The following is a 17,341-nucleotide window of genomic DNA, read 5'->3' on the forward strand; positions in this document are numbered from 1 at the left end:
TACAAGTAGCCATGAGACAAAATTCTGGCCAATGAAACAAACAAGTTTTGAGTTGCACACATTCCTTAAAGGCAAGCGGTATCCTTCTCCTTACCCTCTCCCTGGTGCCTGGAACTGATAATGTGGAAATAATGAGAAGGAGCAGAGAGAGCAACAAGATACATGTGTGGAGACTGGCCTCTGACAAAGAGGGATCATCATACCAGTCTCATTACATGAGACTTTACAATGAGAAAAAAACTACCTCGTTTAAACCACTAGTATTTTGGGCCCCTTTGTTGTAGCAGCAAAACATTACAGTAACTAATAAAGGACAAAGAACAGTCTTATGGGCCCCCAGCTATCAGCTAAGGAATAAAGCCTCATCCTGCCCAACCTCTTTTTTAGCCAGCCTCCTATTTCACCCTCACCCACCCAGCCGCCCCCCACCCCTCCTATAACCATCAAGTCCTCCAACACTTCCCAGGTTTCCAGCAAATTTAATGCATGAGTCTCAAAAGTCAATGGCAAGGTGAATAAAATAAAAATGGGCTCAGGGAAGAGGGCCATGGGCACACACAGGGAGGGGCAATGAGTAGGCGAATTAGTTGGAGCAGGCGGATGCCTTTCCTTGGGTGTCACATCTCATCCAACCCATAGTCTTCCTCGGGGAAGTCCCCCACTGTCACAACTGATGGTTTCACAAAGGCGCCGTACTTGGCCTGGCATTCGAAGTAGCGTTTCCCATTCACACTGCAGGGCATGATGAGGGAGGCAGTGGTCAGGAAGGGCCCCAACATGGCTCCCACCCCAGATGCTCACCCACATGCACTTACACGTATAAGCACACATATGCACACACAGACATGGGCATAAACACATACGGATGCCCAAATGGGATTGCTCATTACCTGCCATCGTTTTTCCCTAGTGGCTCATCATAGCGGACGCCAATCCAGTAACCAGGCTTGAAATCTGTAAGTCCTGCCCAGGGAGGAAAGCCCAATGAAACCTCTGGGTGCAGCTCACCCCAGATTCATCCCCACCCACTGGGTATAAAGCCTGTCCTGGCAAAAACCTCTCCTTGCTACCAGCCAGGGCCACCTCCATCTCCTGCCCAGATTAATATGGCAGCCCTCTTCACTGGCCTCACTGTTCCTAACCTGGATCCCCTATTTATTCAACACCCTCAGTGAGAGGAGTCTTTGTAAAAACTTAAAATAAATAGCACTGCTACCTTGTCCCAAATTCCTCAAAGGCTGCCCATCCCACTCAGCATAAAATTCACACTGCTTATGATCAAATGATTTTTGACAAGGGTGCTGAGACCATTCAATGAGGAAAAAATGGTCTTTTCAACAAATAGTTCCCGGACAACTAGATATCCACGTGCAAGAGAAGAAAGTTGGACTCCTATCTCACGTCACACACATAAATTGACTCAAAATGGGTCTAAAACTGATATGCAAAACATAACACTATAAAACTCTTAGAAGAAAATGCAGGAGTAAACCTTTATATCAGGCACTGGTTTCTTAGATATAATACCAAAAACGGAGGCAACAACAAAAATAATAAATTGGATTTCATAAAAATTTTAAAATGTTTGGCTTCAAAGGACATTGTCAAGAAAGTAAAAAGACAATCAACCTATAGAATGGGAGAAAATATTTGCAAATCATGTATTTGATAAGGGAATTGTATCTAGAATATATAAAGAATTCTTACAACTTGTTACAGGCTGCACTGTGTCTGCCAAAATTCACACGATGATGTCCTAACCCTCAGTACTTCAGAATGTGACTGTGTTTGGAGACAGGGCCTTTAAAAGGGCGATTAAGTTAAAATGAAGCCATTAGGGTGGGATATAATCCAATCCAATTGGTGTCTTTATAAGAAGAGGAAATGCACACAGAGGGAAGACCACGTGAGGCCCCAGCAAGAAGGCAGCCATCTCCAGCCAAGCAGAGGGGTGTCAGAAGAAACCAAACCCGCCAAAGCCTTGGTCTTGGGACTGCCAACTTCCAGAACTGAGAGAAATACATTTTTGTCATTTAAGCCATCTGGTGTGTGGTTCCTTGGTTATGGCAGCCCCAGAAAACTAATACATAACCCAACAACAGAAACTAAACAACCCAGTTAAAAAAATGGATGAAGGATCTGAACAGACAGTTCTCTAAGTAAGACAGATACACAAATGGCTCATGAAAAGATGGGCAATCTCATTAGCCACCAAAAGACTGCAAATCAAACCTACAGTGCTGTCCCACGTCATACCCACTAAAATGGCTATAATTAAAAAGACATAATAAGTGTGTTGGCGAGGATGTGGGGAAGCTGGAGCCCTCATCCGCCACTGCTGCGACTATGACACAGTACGGCTCCTCAAAAGGTTAACCAGAGTTACCAGGTGACCCAGCAATGCCAGTCCTACGTGCAGAGAAATGAAAATCCGTGTCTACACAACAACTTATACAAGAAGGTCCACAGCAGTATTATTATCCGTAATAGACAAGACAAGGAAAGGACCCACACATCCATCAACTGATGAACGAATACGTAAAATGTGGTGTATCCAATCAACGTGGCATTAGTTGGCTATAAAGAGAAACAAAGCACTGACACATATTACAACACGGATGAACCTTGAGAACTCAGTGAAACAAGCCAGTCATGAAAGACCACGTATTACAGGATTCCGTTTATACGAAACGTCCGATACAGGCAGATCTACAGAGACAACATCGATTAGTGGCTGCCCAGGACTGCGGAGTCGAGGTTTCAGAAATGGGAGTGGCTACTAATGCTTACAGAGTTTCTTTCTGGGGAGATGAAAATATTCTAAAATTGATTGTGGTGATGGCTGCACAATTCTCAACATACTTAAAACTAGTGAACTGTCTGCTTTAAGTTTTACGGTATATGGATTATAGCTCAGTGAAGCTATTACAAAAAAATAAAAAAACAAACCAACTGCTCTCCACTGTCTTCCAGGCCCTACACGGTCCGGCCTTGCTCATGCTTGGGCCTCACTTCTTACCTCTCCCCTCATTTCCTCCCAACGAGCCTCGCTGACTTCCCTTCTCTGCCTCAGACAGGCCCAGCCTGTTCTTGCTCCAGGCCTCCGCACTCCCCATGCCCTCTGGCCGGAGCACCCTTTCCTTCATGCTGTCCTTCCCCTAGGAAGCCTCAGGGATCACTCTCCAGGACGGAGTCTGGTGCTGCCTCTTAGCTCACACAACCCCCCAAGCTTCCCTTCTCCCCGCCCTCCTCACCTTGGCCCGGGCCTTCCCCATCTCAGCTCTGACACGGTGCCCTGTGCTTTCACCTCAGAACTGACCCCTCTGGCCTCCACGTCCTACTTCCCTACCATGAACACTCTGGGCTGTCACTGTCATGGCTGGGTCTGTCTCCCCCGCGGGACTGGAATCTCCTTGAGGACCGGGTCGCCAGCACTGTCCACCTCAGGGCCGAGCAGAAGGCCTCTGTGGGCCACGTACCTACATACATGACAGTGCCCCGGCGAGGGGGCTGCCCAGGCGCCCGCACTTCACAGCGGCTGCCCACGGGGATGGCGCTGGCCTGGGTCTTCTCCTCATTCAGGCGCTGGGCAGTCTCAGCCTCTTGCTGTGCCCGCTCCTCTTCGTTGTACCGGCCTAGCTTGCTGCGCTTCAGGAAGGAGCGGACTGAGTCTGGCGGGGGTGGGGGGGCGAGGGGGGCGGGTGGACAAGCTTAGACACGGTTTCCCTGGTGTGGCCTCTCGCCTCATGGAATCACCTTCCACCCACACAGGACCAACATGCAGAGAGAAACTCTTCTGGGTGTCAGAGGCCTGCTGCCCAAGCCCCAAGTCTCCCACTATAGCCCCGGGTTCTCCCCAGGACCCCTGGGGCCTCCCCACAATCTAGAAACTAAAAGGAAGATGCCCGCCTCCAGTCTTCCCATTAGCCCATCTTCCCACGTCCCTTCAGTATCATGTTCCCTCCATCCAGCCTCTTGTCTTACCCACTACACATTCTGATCTGTTTTGCTCATGCCCCCAAGGGACACTACCCCCCCAGAGGTGACCCCCCCACCCCAGACTTCCCTCTCATGCCCCCATCTGCCAGCCCACACTCCCTCACACCTCCCAGCCCCCATTCACACCCCACACCCTGTGCCCCTCCAAGCCCTATCTGTCCACACAACAACCTCATCCCATGCCCTCCACTTGCCATGTCTGCCTGTCCCCATTGCTCACACCACCATCCTCCCCACAGTGTCCCTGTCTGCCCCCAACCTCTGTCCACCCACACAGACTCCTTCTGGCCCCCACATGCCCCCATCCATCCCTCTGTGCCTGTACCTTGCCTCTGGTCATAGGCTTCTTGTGAGATCTGGTATTTCTCCACCTTGGACACATCCTCATACTCCCCAAGGCGGGCACCACTGTGGTCAATGACCTGCAGTGAGGGGAGGGAGGTCAGTGGGGAGCAGGGCCTGCCCTGGGAGGCTTGGGATGCTGGGGCTGCACATCACAGCATTCCCTGGATTTAAGTCTTTCCATCTAGGAAAGACCACATTCCTCTACCCTCACCTTTACCCAGGCCTTCTATCCTCTCCTGAGCCCAGCAGAAGGGATGAGAACAGGTAGCCACACTGGCCATCTCCCCTTCCTCACCTCTATCCAAGCCCTAAGAGGCTGGATCTGCCCCATGCTGCCACCATCATCACTGATGGTCCCCAAGTCACTGGAACTGAAGGGCAGAGCTCAGGTCCTTCTCAGGAGACTTCTGGGCAGCACATCTGTCCTCTCTGGGCGTCTGGGACCCTCCTAAGCTACCCCAACCTGCAGACCCAGAAGCATCTCTTCCTGTGCCACCCCCAATATTCACTCACTCATTGTTGCTAAACTCTCCTATGGCCCCCACTTGGGCTCAGTGCTGGGTGCTAGGGACACAAGGAGTGCTCCTTCTGCTGGGAGACCGACCCTAAACAAACACATGCATCTATTAAACACCCGATGATGACAAGGTTCTATGTAGACAAATACCACAAAGAGGCTTAGGAGCCTGAGAGGGTAGTCAGAGAATGTTTCTGAAAGGAGGGGATGTCTGCGCCAAGGTCTAAAGCCTAAGAAGGAATGACAAGCACCAAGTCTCAGGTGCAGAAATGTCCTTAGCCCTTTTCAGGAACAGTAGGGACGCCACCGCGGCTGGAGTGGAGAGCCAGGGGAAGGTGAGAGACACAACAGATCACTGCAGACTTTGGCTTTTACCCAGACTGGGATGCAGCCAGGGAGGCTCTGAGCCAGGAGCACCCTGACCTGACTCAGGGCACCACAGGCTCCTTCTGGCTGCAGGTGGGGAGCAGACTGCAGGGGGCCCCCGGGAAGGGCTGCTGTGGAGTCCAGGAGTGAGAGGATAGAGGCTGGGCCAGGGCAGGCGCAGTGGGGAGGAAGAGTGTAGACTCCAGATAGATTCCGGAGGTGGAGTGCACAGGGTTTGCTGACAGACTGGATATAGGTGTGAGGGAAAGAGAGGGGTCAGCAAAGACTCTCAGGTGTTTGGCCCGAGCCACTGGGCCAACACAACAAAATAGAAATGGCCCTTTTCTCTGGCCAGGATCACTAAGAATTTCTACTTTCTGTATTAAGGATCTTGTAAATTTGAGGTAGCTATTATTTTAAGCAACAAATATAGATAATATATTTTACATATATACTTATAATTGTTTTTAAGTTATCTCTATGCCCAACATGGGGCTTGAACTCACGACCCTGAGATCAAGAGTCGCATGTTCACTGACTGAGACAGTCAGGCACTTCAAATATAGGTAATATTTAAAACAAAAATGCCCCAGAGGCTCCACCTCTAGGAAACCTTCCTCAAATGACCTCAGAAGTTAGTCACCTGTCTACACCTGAATCAATGTGTGAAAACCTCCTGTTTGAGGATGCCACAACCCATGCCTGACCCAGCAGCCTCTGGAGGCTGAGGCTGCCCGGGTCAGCCCAAAGTCTTCGTCCTGTGGGCCCAGCACTATCCTGACCTGTTCCCACTATGACCCAGGCCCCACTGTACCACCTGGACTATGGAAGCAGCCCCCTCCCGGGTCTCTCTACTCCTCCTGTCTTCTGCAGTCTGTTCCCCACACAGTCAAAGGGAGCCTGTGAACACCTGAATCAGACCAGGACTCTCCTGGCTCAGAGCCCTCCCCTGGCTCCCACTCCCCTCTGCCAGAAGACAGGCCACTCTTCAGTGTCCATGCTTAACTGTGCTCCCTTCCACCTCAGTGTTGGCACATGCTGTGCCCTTTTCCTGCAGTACTCTTTCCCTTCCTCTGTTAACTCTTCCTATTCTCCAGGTCTCTGCTCAGGCATCACCTCTTCCAGGAGGTCCTCCTGGACCTCACTGATAGGTCAAGTTCCCCAGTATCGGCTCTCCCAGCTCTGTGATCTCCTATATGGCCCTCACGTCTCTGACATTTCGTATTTGTTCCTGTGAATATTTAGCTAACATCTACCTCACACACTGGACAGAGGTAAAACAGAGACCTGAGACTTGGCTCACAGCTATACCCCTGGCATAACATGGATGTTCAGTGAACACTTACGAGGTAAAAAAAGAGCCAGTTCTCTGAGCACACTGACTTCCAAGTCATGCAGACTGAGGTGAAAATTCTAACTATAGTTCATCCTTACGAAAGTAAATTCCATCCTGAAGCTAAGTTTTGTGTTTTGCAAAATGGGGTTAATCACACCATCTTCCAAGTCTTATTTTATGGATTCAGCTCAGTATCCAACAATGATTCACTGAGCACCTTCTCTGTACTAGGCATTATTCCAGGTGCTGGGGAAATGCACAGGGTGCTACGAGCTAAGGGCAAAAACCAAGTAAAGTGGAAAAGAGAGGAGATCTACATTTTATACTGAGGTCAGTGAAGGCTTCACACCCTCCAAGTGTGTGAGGAAGGGAGGAGTGAGCCATGTGAAGCCATATAAAAAAGAACAACACAGTCTCAGGGTATATAGCACTTGCAAAGGCCCACAAGGTGGAGGTCACCTGGGATGCTGGGATGTCTGAGGACTAAGGGGAGGACAGAGAGGATGATGTGAGTTGATGCATGCAGAGGTCCTGTGTTCCATCTTCTCCCAACACATCCAGTCTCGTCACTCACCCTGACCGAACTCACTCTCTATGTCTCTGCACACTGTTCCCTCCACCTGGCATGCCCCTCCTACGCCTTAGCCTAAGTGGCCCTTTCCTCATCCTTCAGGTCTCAGCTCAGGCTTCCCACCCCTCAGGAAGCCCCTTCTGATACTTCCAGGAGGAGTCAGGTACCTCTTTGGGCACCCCCAGTTCCCTGGGCTTTTCCCAGACCGGTTCAGACTACTCTAGCTGTCACTGTCCAGTGATGGCTCTGTCTCTCTCCATGCTGGAGTGGGGGCTTCACGAGAGGAGGGCCTATCTTGGTTATCACACAGAGCGACGTACAGCAAGAATTTGTTCAATAAATAAATGAATGGAGGGGAGGTCTCACGTGGATGCGGCAGCCGTCGTCTACGGGGTACGAGCCCAGCAGTGCATCCTCCTGATCCAGCTTGCTGTAGAACTTGTCGTCAGGTCCATACAGCTCCAGTTCCATGCAAGAAGCTGGACTGCCCACCACCAGCTCTAGTTTACACTGCGCGGGGAGCAGCCGGTGGAAGGCTGTCAGCGGCCTCACCCTCTGCCCTGAGGCTCCACCCCTTGTTTATTTTTTTTTAAGGTGTGTACTTGCAAATTTATTTTTATATTTTTAAAAGTAGGGGCGCCTGGGTGGCACAGCGGTTAAGCGTCTGCCTTCGGCTCAGGGCGTGATCCCGGCGTTCTGGGATCGAGCCCCACATCAGGCTCCTCTGCTATCAGCCTGCTTCTTCCTCTCCCACTCCCCCTGCTTGTGTTCCCTCTCTCGCTGGCTGTCTCTATCTCTGTCGAATAAATAAAAATAAAAATCTTTAAAAAAAAAATAAAAGTAAACCGTACGCCCAACGCGGGGCTCCAACTCACGAACCGAGATCAAAAATCGCCAACTCTATCAGCGAAGCCAGCCAGGCGCCCCTAATTTCCGACCCTTGTACAACCATCATCCCGTCCTTGCTGCTTCAAGACACCCACCATTTAGGACCCACCTGGTTATCCCTGGCCACGCCCTATGCAACCTCTGATATTCCCAGGCTTCGCCCCCAATTTCTGGAACCTCAGGTTCCCTCTGGCCCCATCGCGCCAGGGCCCAGTCCCCAATCTGTTCAACCTCGGCTGATCCCTGGCCCCTCCCCGCGTTCGGGAAGCCCCTCCATTTCTTCTTTGCCCCGCCCCCTCAAGCCCTACGCCACGCCCCCTGGACCCCGCCCCCACAGCCACACCTTGAACTCGGCGATGGTGAGGCTGCGACTGTACCGCTTTTCAGAGCGGAAGCTGTTGAGAGAGCTGCTGATGAAAACGGTCACTGTGGGCGCCGACAAGCCCGTCACCTCCATCTCGCCGCGCCCTGCCGGGGTCCGCAGCCCGGTCAGTCGCCTCACACCGGCTCCGCAGCAGCCGCCGCCGCTTCTGGGATATCAGCCCCTCCCCCTGCTCCCAACCTGGCCAATCCATGCACTCCCGCAAGCAGGGTCCGCCAATCGCCGCCGTCTCTTTTCCACGACAGGAAGAGGGCTCTCCCGTATTCTTGGGTAGGCCCAGCCAATCCTGAGAGGTCTTCCATGGTGCGCAGTTCTTCCAATAGCCGCCCAGGAAACGGCCCCGACGGGCGAAGGCTGAAGCCCACAGGAAGGACTGGCAAGAGTCACCTCGTCCGCGCATGTGCACTGGCTTTCAGCCAGCAAAAAGCAATGACTTCATTTATGCTCCGCGCCTTGCACATTACGTGAAGCATCGTATTCCTGGCTCTCGTGCCATCCTAGTCTACAAACTGGGGAAGCGAGGCTCAGAAGTTGGAAACAATTACCGCAGGATATAAAAAAACTGAAGCAAGTTATTAATCGAACCTCGGCGCAGAGAGCCGAGCACAAAGCCACTGGGAGACAGTACATGTACGTAGCTCCGCCCCTCCTTTGGCGAAGCAACTAGGCTTGACCCTTCCCGCAACCGGTCGCGCGGCGGTGCAAGTGCGGAAGGCTTGCTTGGCGGGCAGTGCGTAGCTATGGAACCAGACGGGACCTACGAGCCGGGTTTCGTGGGTATTCGATTCTGCCAGGAATGGTGAGGCTGGGCCTGCGAGTGTGTAAGGGAAGCAAGTAATGGCCCCGGGACTGACCTCTGACTTCCCCCTCCCCACAGTAACAACATGCTTTACCCCAAGGAGGACAAGGAGAACCGCATTCTGCTCTACGCGGTGAGCACGACCCTGCGGAGCCCCCGGGGCTTCCCAGAATGGTCCACCTGTTCCCAGTGTGGCCTCAACCTACTCCACGCGACCCTTACTCCTTTTTACGCCCCCTACGAGTTTTGGTCTCGCTTCCTATCCCCCGAGTGAACCCTACTGTCTTGTCTTGCCCATCCCCGAGGTGATTCTCAATATACCCCATTATCCCAACTTCCAAGACTCCATGCTCTTAGTTATTCCCTCCGGGGAAGACCCAGCCTTCCTTTTCAGTCCCTTCCCGGATCTCTCCATGACCCCCTTCTCGCCACACTCGCCCTCTCGTAGTGTCGGAATTGTGATTACCAGCAGGAAGCCGACAACAGCTGCATCTACGTCAACAAGATCACGCACGAAGTGGAGTGAGTGGCAGCACTAGAGCCTGGGGACGGGGTTGTTGCCTTGGGAGGCCTGGTCTGGGCACAATTATTCACCTTCTGTTCCCTCAGCGAACTGACCCAGATCATCGCTGACGTGTCCCAGGACCCCACGTTGCCGCGGACCGAGGACCACCCGTGCCAAAAGTGAGCGCACTGTTGGTATTGGGAATGGAGAGTAGGCTCGTCCTCAACGGATGAAGGGAGGAGGGAAGGGTATGGTTGGCTGAATGGCTGACTGTCCTCCCAGGTGTGGCCACAAGGAGGCGGTGTTCTTCCAGTCGCATAGTGCCCGGGCGGAGGTGAGTGGAAGGAGGAAGGATTTCTGCGTGTTCCAGGGTTGGTCTTCCCCGGGGTCAGGGATACCAATATTGGGGGGACCCTTACCAATGGGGAAGGCCCCTTTGCCTATTATTTTGGGGTGAGGCTTTGCTGGATGGAGGTTCTGTGTTGTACCCTTCCATGGGGTCCAGACCCTTCCTAACCGTGTACCCTTTCTGCCAGGACGCCATGCGCTTGTACTATGTGTGCACGGCCCCACACTGTGGCCACCGCTGGACCGAGTGAACTGTTCTCTCCTTTGTGTAATAAATACTGTGTTTTGTGCGTGCATTTCCTGCCTTTATTTGCCTCTCGTGGGTTGTGTGGGATGCACATTCTCAAGCAGCACGATGTAGGGCGCGGTGCTGCACGTAGGCGTCAGGCCTCGAGCAGGTGAAGCCACAGTCCTCACACACATGCAACTTCTCACGGCGCTCACGGTAAGCATAGCTGGCTGGCTGCCCGTGCACCTTGGCAAGATGAGCTTCAAGTGAGCAGCGCTGTGTGAATGCTTTCCCGCAAGCTCCACATCTGAATGGGCGGATCCCTGTGCAGAAGGGGAGAGGACAGACAGGGCAATGGCCTCCAAACCAAAGCCTCTCCACCTTGCCCTCCGTGAGCATTCCCGCATTTCTGCTCCAAGTTGTCCAGACTCTTCTGCCTATGTCCCACCCTGTGCTACCTCCACCCAGTGCGAACATGGGCCAGACACCCGTGTTCCCCCTGCTCGTCAGGATATTCCTTCCCCAGGGGGAGGAGGGAGGCTTTTCCGTTCGCCCTTCCATCTAGGACTTGAATTATGTAACCACTACGTCTTCACTCTGCACCCCCCAGCAGGCCTCCACCCTGGCACCTTACACCCACTGGCTGAGATCTTAAGAAGGAGGTTTTCCAAGCTTCCTGATGGCTGTCTCCACCCTGTGAACACAAACACTGGAAACTCCACATCCTGGGCACCTCTCTCCCATTTCACTCCAGACCTTCCTGGGGCCCAGCCGCCCTTCCCTGTCCCTGCCACTCCTCACCCGTGTGAGTCCTCATGTGGCGCTTGAGGTCGAAGGCATCATGAAAGCCCTTGCCACAACAGCGGCACACATGGCGGCGCGCAGGGCTGTGGCACTTGAGGTGCCGTGTCAGCATGCGCTGCAGAGGGAAGGCCTTGGGGCAGAGCGGGCAGCCGAGTGTCCCTGGGCCCCTGGGAGTGGAGGCCAGACTGCCCTGCATGGGCTGTGGGAGGGACATGGGCGTTAGACCCCCTGGCTGGAGCAAATGGAATACCTAGAACCAGGAACCAAGGAGGCCTAGGAAGGCCAGAGACTGCTATTGATGTGTGCAAAGGCCTTCCCTGACCCTTCCCCATTGCTTTTACGTCGCTTTATATTTCTGTAATAGCACCTCTTCCAACATACAGAGTTTTCTAATTTTATTGTCTATCCCTGCAGCCCCCACCAGATTAAAAGCTCCAGGAAGGATGAATTTTTGTCTTTTTCTTGGTAAATATCCCTTGCCTAGGACACTTCCCAGCTTTCAACAAATAATGAAGTAATCTCAGTCACATTTATATTCCGGCTAGTACTTTCCCTCTTACAGGGCATGCACAGCTGAATAACCCTTCTGAGAACCCCAGTCTTCCCCCATCCTGCTCCTGTCACCTTTTCTGATCCGACATAAAGCAAGTCACCACCCACTTGGCTTGAATCTTTTTCTGTCCCACTGGACGGGGATCTCGAGGTAGGAAAGGTGGCTCCCCACCCTAGGGAAATGGCACCTGTAATGAAGCCTAACAGTGAGCTCTACTAAGAAAGGAAAGGCATTTCCCACAGAGAACAATAGGCAGAAAGGTCCTGAGGCTGGAGGGGCATGTGCAATGGGCTCAGGAAGTAAGGGACAGTCAGGTTCTGCCGAGGCTGAGAGCAGGCAGGCAGGGATGAAACTGAGCAGGGTCTTGTGGTCCAGCTGCAGACTCACCGCTACCCAAGAGTCCCCGAGGCTGGAAGACTGGTGTGCTGGTGGGCCCTGCTGGTTGCTGCAGTCTGAGGAGAGAAGCCAGATGGTGATGCTTTGTGTCTCACCTACCCCTCACCTCCAGGCCCAGTGAGGGGCCCACCTGGGACATAGGCATCTCCCCGGAGCTGATCAGGCAGGTGGCCCCAGTTGGGTGGCTGTGGACGCCGACTCCTGACCAGGAAGGCACGAGGCATCTCCTCCAGGAGTGGTGAGATGGCCCCACACAGACTACTGCCTCTTCCACCTGCAGTCACACCTCAGCCCCAGGATGACTAGAGAGGGGAGGGAGGGAGCGGGGAGCCGTGCAGGAGCCTCATTCTCTCCATGCAAATTTTGTGACCAGCCCAGGGAGCTGACTTAGCTGGCTTCAGTTACCTCTGCTACCAGACCCACCATTCCTCCCCCTTCTACACCAGGTTCCTGAGGGCACTTTGCAGCTGCCAGGGCAGCCAAGCGCTAGGACCCCCAAGAACGTCAAGCGAGGGCAAGATTGGAGCCTAGACAGCTCCTGAAGTGGGGGGAAAAAAGAGAGACTGCAGGGAGGCTGTCTTCTCAAAGTGGCAGCAGAGCCAAGGACCTGAGGGTCTGTTTGCCAGGCAAATCAGTTACCAACCGGACATCCAACAGCCTGCCTGGCTATTCAAATCACAGCAGCTGTCTGAGGAAGTAGGGGGTGGGGCGGTGCTGTGATTGCTTGCTCCAGAGGGTGGAGGGACAACAGGGTGCAGGAGAGAAGGACAAGGGGACGAAAGACAAGGGGACGATGTAGGCTATGCATCTTGCGACAGAAAGCTCCACCTCTCTGATTCTCAGATGCCCAGAGCTGACGTTGGGAAAGAAACACTGTTCAGGTGTAGCTGGTATTGAAACTCGTGTGTTAATAGTCCAGCTCCTAGCGATTGCCTGGGACGCCACTTCCCCACTCTCCCACAGTCCAGGAGCCAAAGGGGGTCACCTGACACAAACCAGGACTCCCAGAACCACACCCCTACACTCTAGCAAGTCTGTGTTCTAGATTGATCATTGTCTGACCTCTTAACCCGTGGTTAAGGATTCTGAATATTCTCTGTGCTGTTACTTCCTCTCATTTACCCAGTCGGTGACTTCCTGAGCTCCAACTATGGGCCAGGCCTAGCTCAGCACTAAAAATGAACACATAACTTAGCCCACGGGGGAGACACACCAGTGACCTCTCAGAATGACCAAGACTATGATGGGGGTACACAGGCAAAGTGATCCCAACTGCAATAGAGAAAACCCAGGGGGCTCAAGGGAGCCCAGAAGAGGCTCCTGATCCAGCCTAAAGGTTCAGAGATGACTGCCAGGGTGTAGCCCTAAAGGAAGATGAGGTTTCAGGTGAAAGGGGAGGGTGTTCCAGGCAGAGGGAACAGTCTACACAAAGGCTTGGTAAAGAGAAGCATTATTTCTTCACACTCCCTGAGAGTCAGTCCTGATGATTCGTTTGGGGCAGCAAGGGAGGTGGAACTGAGAGTCTATTAGCCCAGAGCTTCGCCACTTTCTCTCTCCAGGACCCAGGCAAGTTGCTTCTTGCTGAGCCTCAGTTTCTTCATCTGGAAAATGGGACTGATGTGTCTCCCTATCACTGGTTTGTGTCAAAGATCCATGTAGATCATGTGGGGAGAATGCTTAGCATGAAGCATATAAACAGGGTGGTGGTTAAGAAGTCTTGAGGGGTGGCTAGGCAAGCATGTAAGTTTCAATCAGTCCATCTGTTTTTTAAGTGTCGGGACCCCTGGGTGGCTCAGTCAGTTAAGCGTCTGCCTTCAGTTCAAGTCATGATCCCAGGGTCCTGGGATGGAGTCCCACATCAGGCTCCTGCTCAGTGGGGAGCCTGCTTCTCTCTCTGCCTGCTGCTCCCCAGCTGTGCGCTCACTCTAGCAAATAAAATCTTTAAAAAAATAAAGTGTTTTAAGTGTCTCCATCTCACAATTACTGGATTTCATGCAGCCATGACTGGTGTGTGCAGCATAGGTCTGGCAGCCCAGTATCTAGGATTGGTCTGGTGTGGGAGTACAGTGCGGAAGTAGCACTGAAGAATGAGCTCGAAAATGGTTAAGGGGAACCATCTTGTCTCTTTCCCGGTGCCCACTTCTCCCTGCCCAGCACCATGTCTCTTGGGGCAAGTGGTTCCTGTGTCACTGAAAACACATTAGAGAAGAAATCCAGGGCTCGGTGTCTTTGTCCCCACACCGTTTCTATCCCATTCCTCCCTGCGCTATGTCCTGGGAGGCGGACCTGGCCTCCTGTGCCTCTGGCTCCCAGTGGGATTTCGACAATGGGGAGCTCCACAGAAGATGGGGGAGAGGATTCCTCCAACTCTCTCCCTATAGAGCTGCCAGGAACGCAGCTCCCCTCAGGGCAGCCTTCTCTCCGGGATTGGCTCTTCTGGGTCCCACTTTGCTCCCTTGTATCTCTATCTCAAGGCGAGGGTGGGAGTAACAGCTCTCCTCTGGTACCAGTCCAGGATACCATACCAGCCCTAGGATTTCCCTATCCCCTGCCCACTTCTTCGTAAATGATCCCTTCACTAAACTCTCTTTGAAATATCCTGTGTGAGCATACTGTCCTCTTCCTGCTGTGACCCTGTGGGTCTACAAAGCGTGTGCACACACATTCATCAGCAGTGCTTTCTAAACCAGCCAGTTTGTCTGAGGGGAGAGAGTCTGGTCTTTCCAGGGCTGAAGAGCTCAGCATTAGGAAGTGGAGAGTGGCAGACACACTGGGTCCTACCAGCCCACCCTCCTTTTGTGGTGAGAAAACCCAATTTTGTTTGAACAGCGATATGCCCAGGACAGGAGAGGTGGGTGTTTCAAGTGAATCAAAGTAATCTCCATCCTTCTTGCCTGCAACTGCTCTGAAAGGTGAAGTGTCTAGGAAGGCTTAGCACCTTTCTTACTACTCTGGTGGCTGCCTGTCTCCAGACCTTTGCTCCTGGTTGGGTGAGGGTGTACTGCCTAGTGCTGGTATGGCAGCCATGTTGCAGCTCTGAGGGCCTAAGCTGGAGGGGGGAACTTAAACTCAGAGGCTAACAGAGCAGGAACATAATCAGGAGTAACAAATGTCCCTACAGCTTGGGGCCCATAAGCCAGCTATTTGCTACTTGAGCTGAAGGCTTAATTATGATACAGGGTGGGAGGAGGGGTACATTCCACGACGGAAAGGCTCAAGATGGGTGTTCAGGGGCCTGGATGCCAAGCCTTGCCTCAGGGATCTTCGGTGACTGTGGCCAGGCAAGGCAGGGGCAAGAAGAGCTGGTCCCTAGGGGTCTGTAACCTGTGGGGCGGGGCAGGGAGAGGGACTTTGGGAAATAAACAATACTCGGCAACTCCTCAGATACCAAGATCAGGCATCTTATTTAGGGGTGAAAATTGTGTTGTGAATGTTTCTTGGACTTAAATGTCATGAAGCAACAAGGCCCTGCCCCTTGAACCCCATTCTTCCTCCCATCTCCTCTCTTACCCTTTCTCCTAGCTCACTCCACTCCTTCCGCATATGTTTGATCCCCCCAGTGCGGTGTTTGCACTGGCTTTTCTGTCTGCCCGGATACTTTCTCAAGATGTCCACATGACCTGTGCCTTCTCTCAGGCCTCAGCTTAAATGTCACCCCAGAAAGGCCTTCCCTGGCTCATCAAGCAGCACAGCGAACTCCCTCAGCTTAGTTACAGTTCCACAGATATTGTTTTAATTCCTGTTTTGCTCTCTAGAAGGCTAACACCACGAAGACAGATGCTTTGCTTGTCTTGTTCCTCCCCCTTTCCCCAGCAGGTACAACAGACAGGTACCCGGCAGAATTTTTTAAACAGCGCAATTGGTTGTGATGTGTGTGTTTCCAGAGACAGCAGAGGGCCGTGGCCTTATGCTGAAGGGTCTGGCTCTGCCACTAGGCAAGCCTAGGTTTGAGTCTCAGCTGTGTGGAATCTGGGGTAAGACTGGATCTCTCTGAGCCTGTTACTGGTGGGCCATGACCACCCGAAAGAGCAGAGAGGGGCTCAGGCAAGTGGTGGTTGAGGCGACAGCAAGCCGCACAGTGGAGCTGTGCTTCAGGAGAGGGCCCTGCCTTGCCAGCTTCCTTTTTATAGAGAATTGGGACAGTAGGGGCTTTTGTGGTCACCAGAGTGGCCTTGTTGGCAAACATGCCACATGGCTAGATGCCCGTTGCTTGGGGAAGCTGGTACCACAGCTGGGAGCTCATGGGATGAATCTGGATAGAGTCCTCCTGCTGGGAGAGAATTACTTGTCCCAGCTGCTGGATGGCCTGGCATGCTGCTTGATTGTGCGGTCAGTGAGCTTGCTGGTCTCTCCTCAATTTCCCCGGCTGCAGGTGGGGACAAAAGCCCAGACCTCACAGGATGCAGCCTGGGCTTGGCCTGGGGGCCACGAACCAGTGGGGTGGCAGGGTGTGTCGTGGGAGCCAGGGTCTGGCACATGGTGATGGCAGTGGCTCCAGTGGGTTCTTGGGCACCAGTAGGGGGGCAGGGAGGAAGAGCTGGCCCCTCCTTGGGGAATAGCTGGGCCAGGACCCCAACTGACCCCATAGCAGCTCAGTAGGGATGGATGACATGGGATCCAAGTGTTGGGGTCATCATTACTGTAGTTCCTAAATTTCTTGGGAATGCTGGTCCCACTGACGGAGTTCTGGAACAAGGCAGGGTGCTGGGGCTGATGTCCCCCAGGTAAGATAAGAAGAGGAAGAGCAGGTGAGGGTACAATGCTAGGTGGCCAACACCTGCTGCATACAAATTTCATCCCTTCCAAAGTTTATCCAGCCACGTTCCTTGGGCTGGTCCAACACACCACTGCTGTCCACCCCACCTTCCTTCCCCGTATCACCTGAGGGGGCTTTATGCATGCACCCCGACAGGCACCAGGAACCATTCCTCTAAGCTGTTAGTTTATTTGCTTAAGATACCTATTTCTTCAGAAGTGGCAGGGCTGTCGTGGAGAGGGGGCTCTAGGCCTCAGTCCCCCCGTGCCTTCCTCCGTACGGCCTGCACCAGCAGCTCCGAGTAGTGTTCCAGCAGGGCATGCAAATCGGGGCTGGCCAGGGGGCACAGTGTAGTTGGGGAGGGGGAACCCAGGCTGTGCTGGGCCTGGGCCGGGGCCACGTCAGTCCCAACCAGCCAGTCGTTGGCCTCTAGCTGGTTATGGATCCAAAGAAAGGTGGAGGCCAGCTCAGTCCGTGCCTGCCGCTGCTGCTCAGTGCTCACCTGGTCACTGGAGACCACCTGCAAGGGGTACCAATCTTATCAGGG

The 17,341-nt window shown here is 53.2% G+C and overlaps 4 protein-coding genes across 12 annotated transcripts in view; 1 reads left to right on the forward strand and 3 right to left on the reverse strand.

The window, feature by feature from the left end:
• Positions 1-459: 459 nt before the first annotated feature.
• On the reverse strand, positions 460-8,630 carry TBCB (tubulin folding cofactor B). 2 transcript variants are annotated; one of them, XM_002920916.4, is made up of 6 exons: positions 8,366-8,630; positions 7,501-7,644; positions 4,325-4,421; positions 3,480-3,671; positions 891-963; positions 460-732 (listed from the first exon to the last, which is right to left on the reverse strand). In XM_002920916.4, the coding sequence occupies exons 1-6, from the start codon at positions 8,477-8,479 to the stop codon at positions 618-620; spliced, it is 735 nt and encodes a 244-aa protein (XP_002920962.2). In that variant the 5' UTR covers positions 8,480-8,630; the 3' UTR covers positions 460-617. The 2 variants fall into 2 exon arrangements, with proteins under 2 accessions (XP_002920962.2, XP_034494318.1); XM_034638427.1 differs by lacking the exon at positions 8,366-8,630 and adding an exon at positions 8,132-8,286.
• Positions 8,631-8,812: 182 nt separating this feature from the next.
• Positions 8,813-11,096, forward strand: POLR2I (RNA polymerase II subunit I). Of its 3 annotated transcripts, none has more exons than XM_011227120.3 (6): positions 8,813-9,034; positions 9,282-9,336; positions 9,652-9,725; positions 9,813-9,887; positions 9,991-10,042; positions 10,245-10,352. In XM_011227120.3, the coding sequence occupies exons 2-6, from the start codon at positions 9,289-9,291 to the stop codon at positions 10,305-10,307; spliced, it is 312 nt and encodes a 103-aa protein (XP_011225422.1). In that variant the 5' UTR covers positions 8,813-9,034; positions 9,282-9,288; the 3' UTR covers positions 10,308-10,352. The 3 variants fall into 3 exon arrangements, with proteins under 3 accessions (XP_011225422.1, XP_034494325.1, XP_002920967.1); XM_034638434.1 differs by lacking the exons at positions 8,813-9,034; positions 10,245-10,352 and adding exons at positions 9,044-9,203; positions 10,896-11,096; XM_002920921.4 differs by lacking the exon at positions 8,813-9,034 and adding an exon at positions 9,044-9,203.
• On the reverse strand, positions 10,371-17,024 carry OVOL3 (ovo like zinc finger 3). Its single transcript, XM_011227121.3, has 5 exons — positions 16,999-17,024; positions 12,169-12,340; positions 12,030-12,094; positions 11,087-11,288; positions 10,371-10,608 (listed from the first exon to the last, which is right to left on the reverse strand). The coding sequence occupies exons 2-5, from the start codon at positions 12,260-12,262 to the stop codon at positions 10,400-10,402; spliced, it is 570 nt and encodes a 189-aa protein (XP_011225423.1). The 5' UTR covers positions 12,263-12,340; positions 16,999-17,024; the 3' UTR covers positions 10,371-10,399.
• The window catches only part of WDR62 (WD repeat domain 62), a 52,248-nt gene continuing 50,139 nt past the window's right edge, over positions 15,233-17,341 (reverse strand). For 2 of the 6 annotated variants that reach the window (XM_019801407.2, XM_034638252.1), the window contains one exon: positions 15,233-17,314. In XM_019801407.2, the coding sequence (XP_019656966.2) occupies positions 17,048-17,314 (267 nt within the window). In that variant the 3' untranslated portion in view covers positions 15,233-17,047. The remainder of the gene's footprint in view (positions 17,315-17,341) is intronic. The other 4 variants (XM_019801408.2, XM_034638251.1, XM_019801406.2 and 1 more) reach the window with 3 other exon arrangements.

This window comes from Ailuropoda melanoleuca, chromosome 12 (genome assembly GCF_002007445.2).
Source record: "Ailuropoda melanoleuca isolate Jingjing chromosome 12, ASM200744v2, whole genome shotgun sequence".
NCBI classification, from domain to species: Eukaryota; Metazoa; Chordata; class Mammalia; order Carnivora; family Ursidae; genus Ailuropoda; species Ailuropoda melanoleuca.

Bases quoted from the DNA above. Each gene is read 5' to 3' on its own strand.
- POLR2I (XM_002920921.4), top strand. From the start codon at position 9,145: ATGGAACCAGACGGGACCTACGAGCCGGGTTTCGTGGGTATTCGATTC. The intron at 9,204-9,281 runs GTGAGGCTGGGC...CCCTCCCCACAG, and splicing joins ATTCGATTCTGCCAGGAATG to TAACAACATGCTTTACCCCA. The intron at 9,337-9,651 runs GTGAGCACGACC...GCCCTCTCGTAG, and splicing joins ACCGCATTCTGCTCTACGCG to TGTCGGAATTGTGATTACCA.
- OVOL3 (XM_011227121.3), bottom strand. From the start codon at position 12,262: ATGCCTCGTGCCTTCCTGGTCAGGAGTCGGCGTCCACAGCCACCCAAC. The intron at 12,095-12,168 runs GTGGGCCCCTCA...TTCTCTCCTCAG, and splicing joins GGGAGATGCCTATGTCCCAG to ACTGCAGCAACCAGCAGGGC. The intron at 10,609-11,086 runs GTGAGGAGTGGC...CCTTCTGCACAG, and splicing joins CCACATGAGGACTCACACGG to GGATCCGCCCATTCAGATGT.
- TBCB (XM_002920916.4), bottom strand. From the start codon at position 8,479: ATGGAGGTGACGGGCTTGTCGGCGCCCACAGTGACCGTTTTCATCAGC. The intron at 964-3,479 runs GTACGTGGCCCA...CTCCCTGGGCAG, and splicing joins GGGCACTGTCATGTATGTAG to GACTTACAGATTTCAAGCCT. The intron at 733-890 runs GTAATGAGCAAT...CATGCCCTGCAG, and splicing joins CTAGGGAAAAACGATGGCAG to TGTGAATGGGAAACGCTACT.